The following is an 11,791-nucleotide window of genomic DNA, read 5'->3' as shown; positions in this document are numbered from 1 at the left end:
CAGGAGGTGGCCAGGAGGTATCCTAGTCAGATGCCCAGACCACCTCAATTGGTTCAGTTTAATGTGGACGAGTAGCGGCTTTAGTCTAGTTCCCTCCTAAATGACTGAATTTCTCAAACTATATATAAAGGAGAACTGAGCCACATTCTGGAGACAACAAAATGTTCACCGCTTGTATTTGCAATCGCATACTTTAGGTCACTAGCCAGGCGAGGGTAGGGATGTTTATCTGTCAGGGGCCACTAGGCTGGTACGAGGGCTGAACCCAAAAGCAAACTCAATTGACTAGTGAGATACAGTGAGCTTAAGTTTATTTAATCACAAGGGAAAAAGAAGGATAACTTTGGAGGGTAGGAGACACAGGTGAGGGTCTTAGATGTTGCAGTCACTAGAAGCAAAGGGAGAGAGGGATTAGTGAGGGAGTAGGAGGAATTGCCAGGTAATGATTAGAATGAAGAAATGACAGGTTACTGGTTAGATGAGAGATTGGGGTCCGGAGGGAGGGAGGAAATGGTGTGAGTGTCCAACAGGGTGAGAGTGAGGCAATCCAGCCAATTTGCATGATCCAGAGATGAGTGGCAGGCAGCAGGGCAGGCAGAGGGAAGTAGCTAGTCCATGATCTTTTTCAGGTGAGAGGAGAGATGAATCCAGAACACGAGAATCAGCTGTAGGTGTGGTGGGTAATGATTCTGGTAAAGAAAGACACAAGGAGACAGGTTATACGAAAGAAAATTTCTAAGATTTAAGTGTGCAAGAGCCAAGTTACCATCATGGGGTAGTGGATGGTCTAGCAGAGTGTGGAAGTACTGGACAGCTGTTTGCTGTTTGATGGCTTGCAGGTGGCCACGGCAGGTGGGGAATGGCAAACCCAGCCCTGAGGGTTGGGCCAGGATGGCCAGGCAGTAGACGTCATTATCAACTAGTAAAATCAACACCATAGCATATTTATATTCAGATCTCTCTTTACCACAAGAGACCAGTAAAGCATATGCATCACTGCAGACATGGCTCCAATCCATTTGTCACTCCCCCGCTCTCCTTTCTCTTCACTTTTGACCCCCAGGTACTTGAATTCCTCCATATGGGGCAACAACTTGTCCCTAACCCCAAGAAGGCTCTCCAATCTATTCTTGCTAAGAACTTTCAAGCCCCAGACTTGAAAGTGCTAATTGGTATTCCTATTGCTTCACATTGGGCCGCAAACTGTTGATGTACAAGCTGGATGCCACCACCTGATGAAGCCAACAGAACCACAAAAAATAGAGATGAGATCCTGAGACAACCAGAGGGGAGGCCTTTTTCTACTTAAGACTGCCTAGAAATTTTGTTTAAAAAATTATGAACATAATCATAACCCCAACACCTGCTGGGAATGAGTCTACAGCAAGACAGACCAAGCTCTTGATGCAGTTGCACAAGGACCAAATGGCCTTTAATAATGAGCTAGATGCCCCATACTCCCAAAGCACCTTCCATACAATGTCTCGAGGGATGCGGTCAAATCCCATAAAACACATGTAGACTGTAACCCCCATTCAAACTTGAATTTCCTCATTAGGATAAAGATCTGGTTTAGCAGTCTATGACCAGGATGACAATCACTGAATCCGAGGTTCCAATAATGGACAAACTCTTGTCTCCAGTACCCTGGCATAGACCTTTCTTCCTAGGGAGGCTGAGTAGTGTGATCCCACTGTAATTGAATCACACAAGTAACCACCACCCCTGTCTGCCAATCCAGAGGGACTGCCCTGGATCTCCAAGTGATGTTGCAGAGGTGTGTCAACCAAGATATACCTATAGTAACTCAAGGCAAATCACCTGGGGCCCTACCACTAAGGAGTTATTTAACTACCTTACTCACCTTGGACCCATTGATCCGGAAGTTGTCTGTCTCGTCCTCAGACTATTTTTCTTCAATAGAAGGCATGTCAGTGGGACTGAGAAAAGTAGTCTTAACACCAACCAACTATATCCTTGGTTGAAGTCAGCAACCCACACTGAGAGCCTGACGGTTTGCTGGAATCGCCTCGAGGCTGACCAAAAGGCTTCTTCCATGACCTTAATGAACTCCTCCCATGAGCTAAGGCTGCATCCACAAAGGAATACTAAAAATTTGTAAGGAATAACTGAAACTGTGAAAACCATGTTTGGAAAAAATATAAAATTCCCCTCCCACCCCTGCGGGCATTCTATCCTCCAAGCTGGGGTCCTCTACCAGAGGCCTGGGAGCTTGAGAGTCCTGCGCAGTATCTTAGTTCCCAGGTCTGCACTCTTCTGGACAGAGATCTCCAATGTTGTTCCTGGGATCTGCTGAGCACATAGTGCTTTGATTACCACCAAGACCACTGTCACCTTCACCCTCCACATGTTCTCTAACTCTTCTCTGAGCCCTTGGTATTTCTCAGGTTTCTTGTGTTCCTTCTTCCTGATGTTGCTGTCATTCAGAACCGCTACATCTATCACTACGGCTGTCTTCTTCACGGTTGGAGAAAGAGAGGAACCAGGCATGGAGCTCTGAATGCAAGGCGTGTGTTTATTTACAGTGGTAAAAGGTTAACAACAGTTCAATGTGCAAAGTAGTCAGTTGTGTCCCCCTTCCAGTGCTCAAACAGTGCGTGGCAGTGAATTTTCCTTCCTCCTCCAGGTAGACTCCCATGCTTGTGATTCTCCTCCATCCCTGTTCCTAGTTGCACACAGAACAGCAAACAGTTAATCACTCGTCTGGCAGGCAACACTTAACTACGCAAACGGTCCGAGAATAATACCAGGCTTAGTGCAATACTCCAGCGCTGACTGTCGTTCGGCCACACCATTAAATAGCTCTGCCTAAGATGGTGGATGATTAAAGGCAGCTGTTGGCTGGATCAGTTGCAGGTGTGGCGGCTCCAGAGCGGCAGCACACCCGGGTCGGAGGTCACTCATTGCCATGCGACCTCCGTAAACAATCGCCATGGCGCCGGAGAGAAAAAGGAAAGAGAGAGGAAAACACACACACACAAACACAGGCAGGTCAACCGGTCGGGGAACCGTCCAACCCTGACATTCTGTTTGTCTACCATCACTATATCCGCTTGGTTAGCCATCACTTTTTTGTCCATCTGTATCTGGAAATCCCACAGGATCTTAGCTCGGTCATTATCCGCCTCCTTTTGGGGCATCTCCCATTTTGACCTCGGGACTTCCAGGTTATACTCGGCACAGATGTTCCTGTACACTATGCCGGCCACTTGGTCAATGGCGTTCCATGTATGCCCTGCCTGCTAGCATCTTGCACCCTGCTGTTATGTGCTGGATTGTCTCAGGGGCATCTTTACACAGCCTGCACCTGGGATCCTGCCTGGTGTGATAGACCCCAGCCTCTATGGATCTTGTGCTCAGTGCTTGTTCTTGTGCTGCCATGATTAGTGCCTCTGTGCTGTCTTTCAGTCCAGCTTTGTCCAGCCACTGGTAGGATTTCTGTCAGCCACCTCCTTCATCTGCCGGTGGTACAAACCGTATAGGGGCCTGTCCTTCCATGATACTTCCTCCTCTTGCTCCTCTTTCTCTGGTTCCTGCTGCCTGATGTATTCACTGAGCACACGTTTGGTTGGGGTGATCTTCCTGATGTATTCATGGATGTTCCCTGCCTCATCCTGGACTTTGGTGCTGATGCTCACTAGTCCTCGGCCTCCTTCCTTCCGCTTAGCATACAGCCTCAGGGTGCTGGACTTGGGGTGAAACCCCCCATGAATGGTAAGGAGTTTCCTGGTCTAAGAAGTCCTGGACTAGGGACTCTTGTTAATTATCTCACTGAGGGGGTTCAGGCCTATGCAGAACAGCAGTGGGGACAGAGCATCTCCTTGGTAGATCCCGCACTTGATGGTGACCTGTGCTATGGGTTGGAAGTTTTGGGTCTCTATTGTTGTCTGCCACATCCCCATTGAGTTCCTGATGAAGGCTCTTAGGGTCCTGTTGATCTTGTATAGTTCTAGGCATTCCAGGATCCATATGTGGCACATTGAGTTATAGGCCTTCTTGTAATCAATCCAGGCAGTGCACAGGTTGGTCAGGCTGGTCTTGCAGTCTCGGGCTGACTGCTCAGTCTGCCAGTAGCTGGTGTTTTGCTCCTCTGGTAGTCTTGCCTATCCTTTTCTGTGCCCCACTCTTGTGTTGACCCTTGTGCCTATTGACCTTAGCCGCTATGATGCCTGAAAGGAGCTTCCACGTGGTATTGAGGCAGGTTATTGGCCAGTAGTTGGATGGGACTGGTCCCTTCTGGGGGTCCTTGAGGATCAGGATGCTCTGGCCTTCAGTTAGCCATTCCAGGTGTCCCTCATCAACTAGCAACTGGTTCAGTTGTGCTGCTAGATGCTCATGGAGTGCAGTCCATGAGGCATGAATCATGTTGGGGCCTGGTGCTGTCCAATTCTTCATACTGGAGACCCTTTATTGTCTTCTACTGTGATGGTTACTGGGCCCTGTTCAGGGAGCTTGCTGTGGCCACTGAGCAATGCTGTTATGGGTTGCATGCTTCTCCCATATTCTCTTCCAGTATTACTCTGTCTCCAGCCTTGGTGGTGCTGTTCTCATATTGTTCCTCCTCCAGCCTTGGTGGCGCTGTTCTCATATTGTTCCCCTGCTACTGAGAGTACACCTTGACTGGTTCTGGAGAACAGCTGGTTTATTCTCCGGCCTTCAATCTCTCTGGTGTACCTCTTCAAACAGCTGGCCAAGGCTTTGAGTCTTTGCTTGGCACTTTCCGGCATCTCAGGTATGGGCAGCTTGCTGTACTTCTTAGGCACCTTCTTTGTTGCACCTTTCTGCAGCTCTAGTTTCTGTGTGCATGTGCGTGTGTGTGTGTGTGTGTGTAACTGTTTTGCACTATAATTTACTCATAAATGAGTTCATTTAAAAAAATCAATTTTCATGCATTTTTTACAAATAATTTTTCCTTCATCCTTTATTCTATAGTAAGAAATATATAAATACCATGAGAGATAAATAAATAAAATAAAAAATGAGATAAATACCATAAAATATGTACTAAACATACACTTTACTCAAAGTTCTTTCCTTTTCTTTTATATATAGAATATATTTGGTAGAAAAGATTGTGGTCAAATGCTTCAAAAATAATTTGATAATTACACATCTCAATATAATGTCAGAAAGGCAGCTTTCCTGGTAACACCGTCGGATATCTACACACAATCTCAGGCAGCACCTGGCACAATGTTTCCCACAACACCAACACCTATCTCACTGAGTATGAAGAATGTGAAATATGAGACGAATGTTTCTGTGTAATTCCATATGTATCCTTTTGAAGACTGACTGTCATCCATCCATTTTCTTAAACACTTCTCCAACTATAGAATTATTCCTTAGTCTCTGGACTTTTTGTACTGAAATATATCTTCACCATAACACATGAAGGTAAAACTGTTTACATAAAATAAATAAATGTAATATTGTTTCTTAAGGAATATTGTAAGTTTTCATTAAATCCAAATTAGACGACAAAGTCATTAATATTCTATTGTACCTGTGGCTGACAATGGAGCATAGTAGAATCATAAACTATTCTCCTATAATTAAGGTTAACCATTAGGTGAAGCAGCTAACTAAGGCACAACATGCTTAAATACAGTGTTATAATCAATAAAGTATTTGCTAAGGTAAAAAGTGGACCTGGTTTACATTGGATAATCAGGCATCATTAGAACGATGGTTGACCTTTTCTTTGGCTCTTCGTCTGGCTCGCTCCAGTTCAGCCATCATGGGTAGGGGACCCTCATACATGTTGGTCTTGATTGCTCGAAGTTTCTCCTGGTAGTCTTTTGGCAAGCCGTTCTGTTCTGCTCCCATTACAATCACCTGCAGTCATTGATGAGAATATATTAGTTATAACCATGACAGCAGCCACAAATGTCAGTTGTCAACTGTCTTCAGTGTAATAAAGCAAGAGTGAGCTTCCTATAACTTTTGGAATTGTTAGGTATACCCATTGACCTGTTTGTAACACAAATATCTAATCATCTCATCATCTGCATTTATAAAATCAAATTCTGCTCCGTATGTTAATACATGTTTAATGTTGCACTTTTTTTATCCTGTTTTGAGCCAGCTGCAGTGAAATGTCATTCCTTGTACACTTGCTGTATATTGAATGATTATAAATGTGTCTCCTGTTTAATCTTATCCTCGGCTCTGTGTCATTGTGTTCTTGTGTAGGTGGTGATGGGGCTGAATCAGAATTTCCTGCTTCCAGAGGGAGTGGAAAGTCCCGATGTTACCTTTAGTTCACTAAGAGGTGGGGGGGCTGTTGTCCTTCAGCATGGCCAGCCCATGGACAGGTACACATCAACGCTGCTGCTCTGTCAGTGCGCCCCAGGGCAGCTGTGGCTACAATGTAGCTTGCCATTTCCAGTGTGTGAATGTGTGTGTGAATGGGTGAATGACTGAATGTAGTGTAAAGCGCTTTGGGGTCCTTAGGGACTGAGTAAAGTGATATACAAATGCAGGCCATTTACCATTTACCAATAAGCTCCGTTGGAGCAGCCTTTCAACGCCTCTCTCTGTCTCTCACTAGCAAACTTGACCCAGACAACAAAGTAAAGCTAGTTTTCAACACACATACCCTTCCCCATCCATCCTTCTGTCTCTGTTCTCCTCTCAGTGTTGACTTTGTTTCTTTGGAAACTGAAGTTCAGATCAACTGACCATTTTTCTGTTTTTCCTCTCCCAGTAGAAACATCTCAAAGCATCTCTTCTCTTCCCATTCAGTTATTTCACTAATAACTGAATCGACTAATACGTCGACACGAACCCGACGTATTAGCCAGAGGTCCCTTTCCTATGGTTCGGAGCCGCTGACCTGTTTTATATACGAATAGTTTTCTATACGAGATCGCTGCAAAAAGTGCAGCCTTACCTAATGTCCACCTACTGTTACTCATTTATATTAAGATTTAAACATCTAGTTGGTGTTGGTATGGAGAGTAACCTTCAGTAACAGTAATAAATCACAGCAATAGTACATTCATGTAGTTGTAAACAGCATGATAATATATTAAGTAATCCAAAGTATTCAGAATACGTTACTCTCATTGAGTAACGGAATATGTTACAAAATACATTTTGGGGCCTGTAATCTGTAATCTGTAGTGGAATACATGTAAAAGTAACCTTCCCAACACTGCTCACCAAAACTAGACAAAATAATACTGGAAAAAAACAGGAGGGTCACAATTAGGCCTCGTATCATCAGTTCAGGCTGCTAGTGTTGCAAAGGCATGCACTGTTTCTGGCTTCCTCTTTGAACACAGTTGTTTCAGTTTCTTAAGTACAGTGGGATATTGGTATCATGGATATGCAGTCGATAAACACTCAGAGTAATGTGAAAGAACGTTTCCAGCACATTTTTGAATCTACATCACAGTGAGTTGACGCTTGTATAAACAGAAAAGGGGGTCCAAACAACATGACTGAGTATATGTCAAGCTTTTTATCAAAGAAACAAAAAAAATGCTTTGTTAAATGTATTTTTAAAACATATTTTCCCAGCTGTTTCATAAATAAATTAGGGTATGATCTGCAGTGTTTAGTTAAGTTGAATCTGCCTTGAACTAAGGTTTCCCAGCAGAACTTTGCAAAGAGATAAATGATGTTGTTGACTTCACAAGTCAGTGTGGTGATGCATGCTCGGTAATCCAGGTAAGGATATTCCAGAAGGAGTTTCTGTTATTTGGATCATTGTTTTAGTATTACCACCAGTGTGTTAGAATTCAAAGATGACAGTAAATTTGAGAATGCCCTGCAGTTCAACAGATACAAGAACAAGCAGAACAGAGGGAACAATGTAGGTGACACACTGTAGAAGACAAAGGTATCAAAACAAAGGCATGCTGTTAGGCATGTTTGGAGCGCTCGTATGTGCTGAGGAACAGTCTAGCATTTTAGCTCACAAGCTGTGAGATCTGTAAAACATAGCAAAGCAATGTGTGTCCTAATTGTTTTGGCCTTTCACATAGTCAGGTGATGAGTGGGGGTGGCAAACGAATCCCTTTTCCAGATGAACCACAGAGAGAGAAATGGATACAAGTAAACATATAACCTGAAAGTAATTCATTGTAAATTCTGTATGTGGTTGGGTTTTACAACGCTAGCTTTGTTTAAATATATATTTTTAAGTGAGGCGTGTTGAAATAAAGGTTTACTAGTCAAATATTTAAGTCATTAAGAACATGACTTTAAATCCTAGAACCACCTTGTTTTTAATGATTATAGCAATAAACATACAAGAAAGAATAAGTGTGTGGATAGCTGATACTAAATATGTTTAGCTAGGACTTATATATACAGTAAACTTTCCATTGTTGCTGATTCAGCTTTATGATCATTTTGGAGGATGAAGAACCTCTCATAAAAAAGCGTGACGTATAATTCCCTCTTGCCCCTCTGGGCTGTCTTTATCCTTCACACTCGGGTCCTGTGCAATTTGTTGTTCTGGACAGAAATCATAGCTGTTGTTCCTGGGAACAACAGCTAGCCCCCTCGTCACTCGCCTAGCTTGGGAATTACTGCACCGAGTTCTCTGATTACCACTGGGACCACTTTGCCTTCACCCACCATGTCTTCTTCTCTCGGTCTTTAATATTTCTCAATATTTTTGTCTTTTTTCCTGATATCGCTACGGCCGTCTTCTTCTGCTTGTCCACCACTATGTCCGGTTGGTTAGCCACCACCATTTTGTCCGTCTGTATCTGGAAGTCCCACAGGATCTTAGCTCGGTCATTCTCCACCACCCTAGGGGGCGTCTCCCATTTTGACCTCGGGACTTCCAGGTTATACTCGGCACAGATGTTCCTGTACACTACGCCGGCCACTTGGTTATGGCTTTCCATGTATGCCCTGCCTGCTAGCATCTTGCACCCTGCTGTTATGTGCTGGATTGTCTCAGGGGCATCTTTACACAGCCTGCACCTGGGGTCTTACCTGGTGTGATAGACCCCAGCCTCTATGGATCTTGTGCTCAGAGCTTGTTCCTGTGCTGCCATGATTAGTGCCTCTGTGCTGTCTTTCAGTCCAGCTTTGTCCAGCCACTGGTAGGATTTCTGTCAGCCACCTCCTCTATCTGCCGGTGGTACATACCGTACAGGGGCCCTTCCTTCCATGATACTTCCTCCTCTTGCTCCTCTTTCTCTGGTTCCTGCTGCCTGATGTATTCACTAAGCACACACAGTTGTGGCCATCTTCCTGATGTACTCATGGATGTTCGTTGTCTCATCCTGGACTGTGGTGCTGATGCTCACCAGTCCTCGGCCTCCTTCCTTTTGCTTAGCGTACAGCCTCAGGGTGGTGGATTTAGGGTAGAACGATCCATGCCTGATAAGGAAACTTCCTTGTCTTGATGTCAGTGGCTTCTATCACCTCCTTTGGCCAACTTATTATGTCAGCAGGGTACCTGATCACCAGCAGGATATAGGTATTGATTGCCTGAAAGTTGTTCTTCCTATTCATCTCACTCCTCCAGACTTGCCTGACCCTCAGCAGAGTCTGACGGTCAGGCCTGTGGGATTGCCAGGTACCTGTAGCTGTCCTTGTTGTCTGCAATGTTGCCTTCTGGTAGTGCAATCGCCCCAGTTCGGACTACCGTCCCTCTCTTTGTTACCATTCAACTACATTTCTCCAGCCCGAATGACATTCTGATGTCATTGCTTTAGATCCTAGTGGAGTGGATCAGTGAATTGTTGTCTTGTTCATTCTTGGCATACAGCTTGATGTCATCCATGTACAGGAGGTGGCTGACAACTGCTCCATTCCGTAGTCGGTATCCATAGCCAGTCTTGTTAATTATCTCACTGAGGGGGTTCAGGCCTATGCAGAACAGCAGTGGGGACAGAGCATCCTTGGTAGATCCCACACTTGATGGTGACCTGTGCTATGGGCTTGAAGTTGGCCTCTAGTGTTGTTTGCCACATCCTCATTGAGTTCCTGATGAAGGCTCTCAGGGTCCTGTTGATCTTGTATAGTTCTGGGCATTCCAGGATCCAGGTGTGGGGCATTGAGTCATAGGCCTTCTTGTAATCAATCCAGGCAGTGCACAGGTTGGTCAGCCTGGTGTTGCAGTCTCGGATGCCTGCTCTGTCTACCAGTAGCTGGTGTTTCATTCCTCTGGTATTCTTGCTTAACTCATGTATTGAGTCATGCGTTTCTTCATCTTAGCCGCTATGATGCCTGACAGGAACTTCCATGCGGTGCTGGCACAGGTTATTGGCCAGCAATTGGACGGGACCAATCCCTTCTGGGGGTCTTTGGGGATCAGGACTGTCCGGCCTTCTGTTAGCCATTCTGGGTGTCTCTCATTGGCCAGCAGCTGGTTCATTTTTGCTGCCAGACGCTCATGGAGTGCAGTAAGCTTCTTTAGCCAGTAGGTGTTAGGGCTGGGCCATATCATACAGTTCACGGTAATACCGGTATAATGTTGGGCAATGATAAGAAAATGAAATATCGCGATAGAATATGGCTAAAACGCGCATGCGCAGTGCCTTTGTTTTCATACGCATATGGCAGAAAAAGCTTGGCGGCGACGCAGAATGAGAAGGGCGAAAGTGGATCATTGAATGAAACGGATGAACCTGAACTGGTTTGTAAAAATGCTGCAACTTCAGTGGTGGAACTGGTTTAGCTTTACTGTCAGATACACAACAAAGCACTATTTTTGGTAGCGCATGCTAGCGGGCCGTCGTTATTACCGTGTTGTTTGGAAAATACGGCACACTTAAAATCAATCCTTTGATTTTTCTGAAAGTCGACAGTGCCCCTTATAATCCCGTGTGCCTTATGTATGAACTCTACAGTACTATAGTACGACTTTGCTAAGCTACGAAGCCGCACCGCTTGATGGATTGTCGGAGCATTACGGCTATCGTAGGCAGGAGCCTCGCGGAGTGATACGTACTGTGCTTCAACATAATATTACCGCATTGTGTGTGTATGACCTCTTTTTAAGTTTTGTGGATATTATACATGGTTATGCTGAGGATATGTTGGCCAGTTTCCACTGGAAATGCCTTTTGGTTAAACTGTCAGACAGGAATTTGCATTTGCACTGTTAAATTTTGATGTAACTTTAATGCACTTAAAACACAGCTGCTTGTTTCAGTGAAAATACATTGATGTTTTTCTTTATGCACTAATAAAGTTGTGGAGTTGTAAAGTATTTTGTGTCAATTATATCGTCAGTTATATCGTTATCGCAAATTTTCAAATGTATATCGTGATAAATATTTTTGGTCATATTGCCCTGCTCTAGTAGGCGTGAATCATTTTGGGGCCTGGTGCTGTCCAAGTCTTCATATTGGAGACTCTTTCTTGGATGTCTTCCACTGTGATGGTTACTGGTCCCTGTTCAGGGAGCTTGCTGTGGTCTGCTCTTAGATTGACTAGCCCCTGAGTTGCTGTTATGAGTTACATCCTTCTTCCATATGCTCTTCTAGTATTGCTCCGTCTCAACCAATGTTAGAGCTGCTGTTCTCATATTGTTCCCCTGCCACTGAGAGTACACCTTGGATGGTTCAGCGGAAAACATCTGGTTTATTCTCCTGCCTTCGATCTCTCTGGTATTCCCCTTCAAATGCCTGGCCAAGGCTGTGAGTCTTTGCTCGGCAGTTTCCAAGGTCTCAGGTATGGGCAGCTTGCTGTACTTCTTAGACACCCCTTCTTCATTACACCTTTCTGGAGCTCTGACAGTTGATAGTTCCCTCCTTACTACCTTGATCTCCTTCTCCATGGAGGGCACTGCTGC

General features: G+C 44.7%; 1 protein-coding gene across 2 annotated transcripts in view; it reads right to left on the bottom strand.

The window, feature by feature from the left end:
• Positions 1–297: 297 nt before the first annotated feature.
• ggctb (gamma-glutamylcyclotransferase b) overlaps positions 298–11,791 on the bottom strand; it is a 13,814-nt gene continuing 2,320 nt past the window's right edge. Inside the window, exons 4-6 of one of the 2 annotated variants that reach the window (XR_015718420.1) lie at positions 5,719–5,859; positions 472–689; positions 298–388 (exon numbers count right to left, since the gene is read on the bottom strand). Coding sequence is in view for 1 of the 2 variants with exons in the window: in XM_087837188.1 (XP_087693314.1) it covers positions 609–689; positions 5,719–5,859 (222 nt within the window). In the remaining variant the exon portion in view is untranslated. Of the gene's footprint in view, positions 690–5,718; positions 5,860–11,791 lie in introns of both variants that reach the window. The other variant, XM_087837188.1, reaches the window with a different exon arrangement.

Source organism: Neolamprologus brichardi, unplaced genomic scaffold (assembly GCF_056152115.1).
Source record: "Neolamprologus brichardi isolate AB-2024 unplaced genomic scaffold, ASM5615211v1 NODE_ptg000008l+_length_2720982_cov_1, whole genome shotgun sequence".
NCBI lineage: Eukaryota > Metazoa > Chordata > Actinopteri > Cichliformes > Cichlidae > Neolamprologus > Neolamprologus brichardi.
The sequence above is the reverse complement of the archived record's forward strand: the minus strand, read 5'-3'. Positions and strand labels throughout refer to the sequence as shown.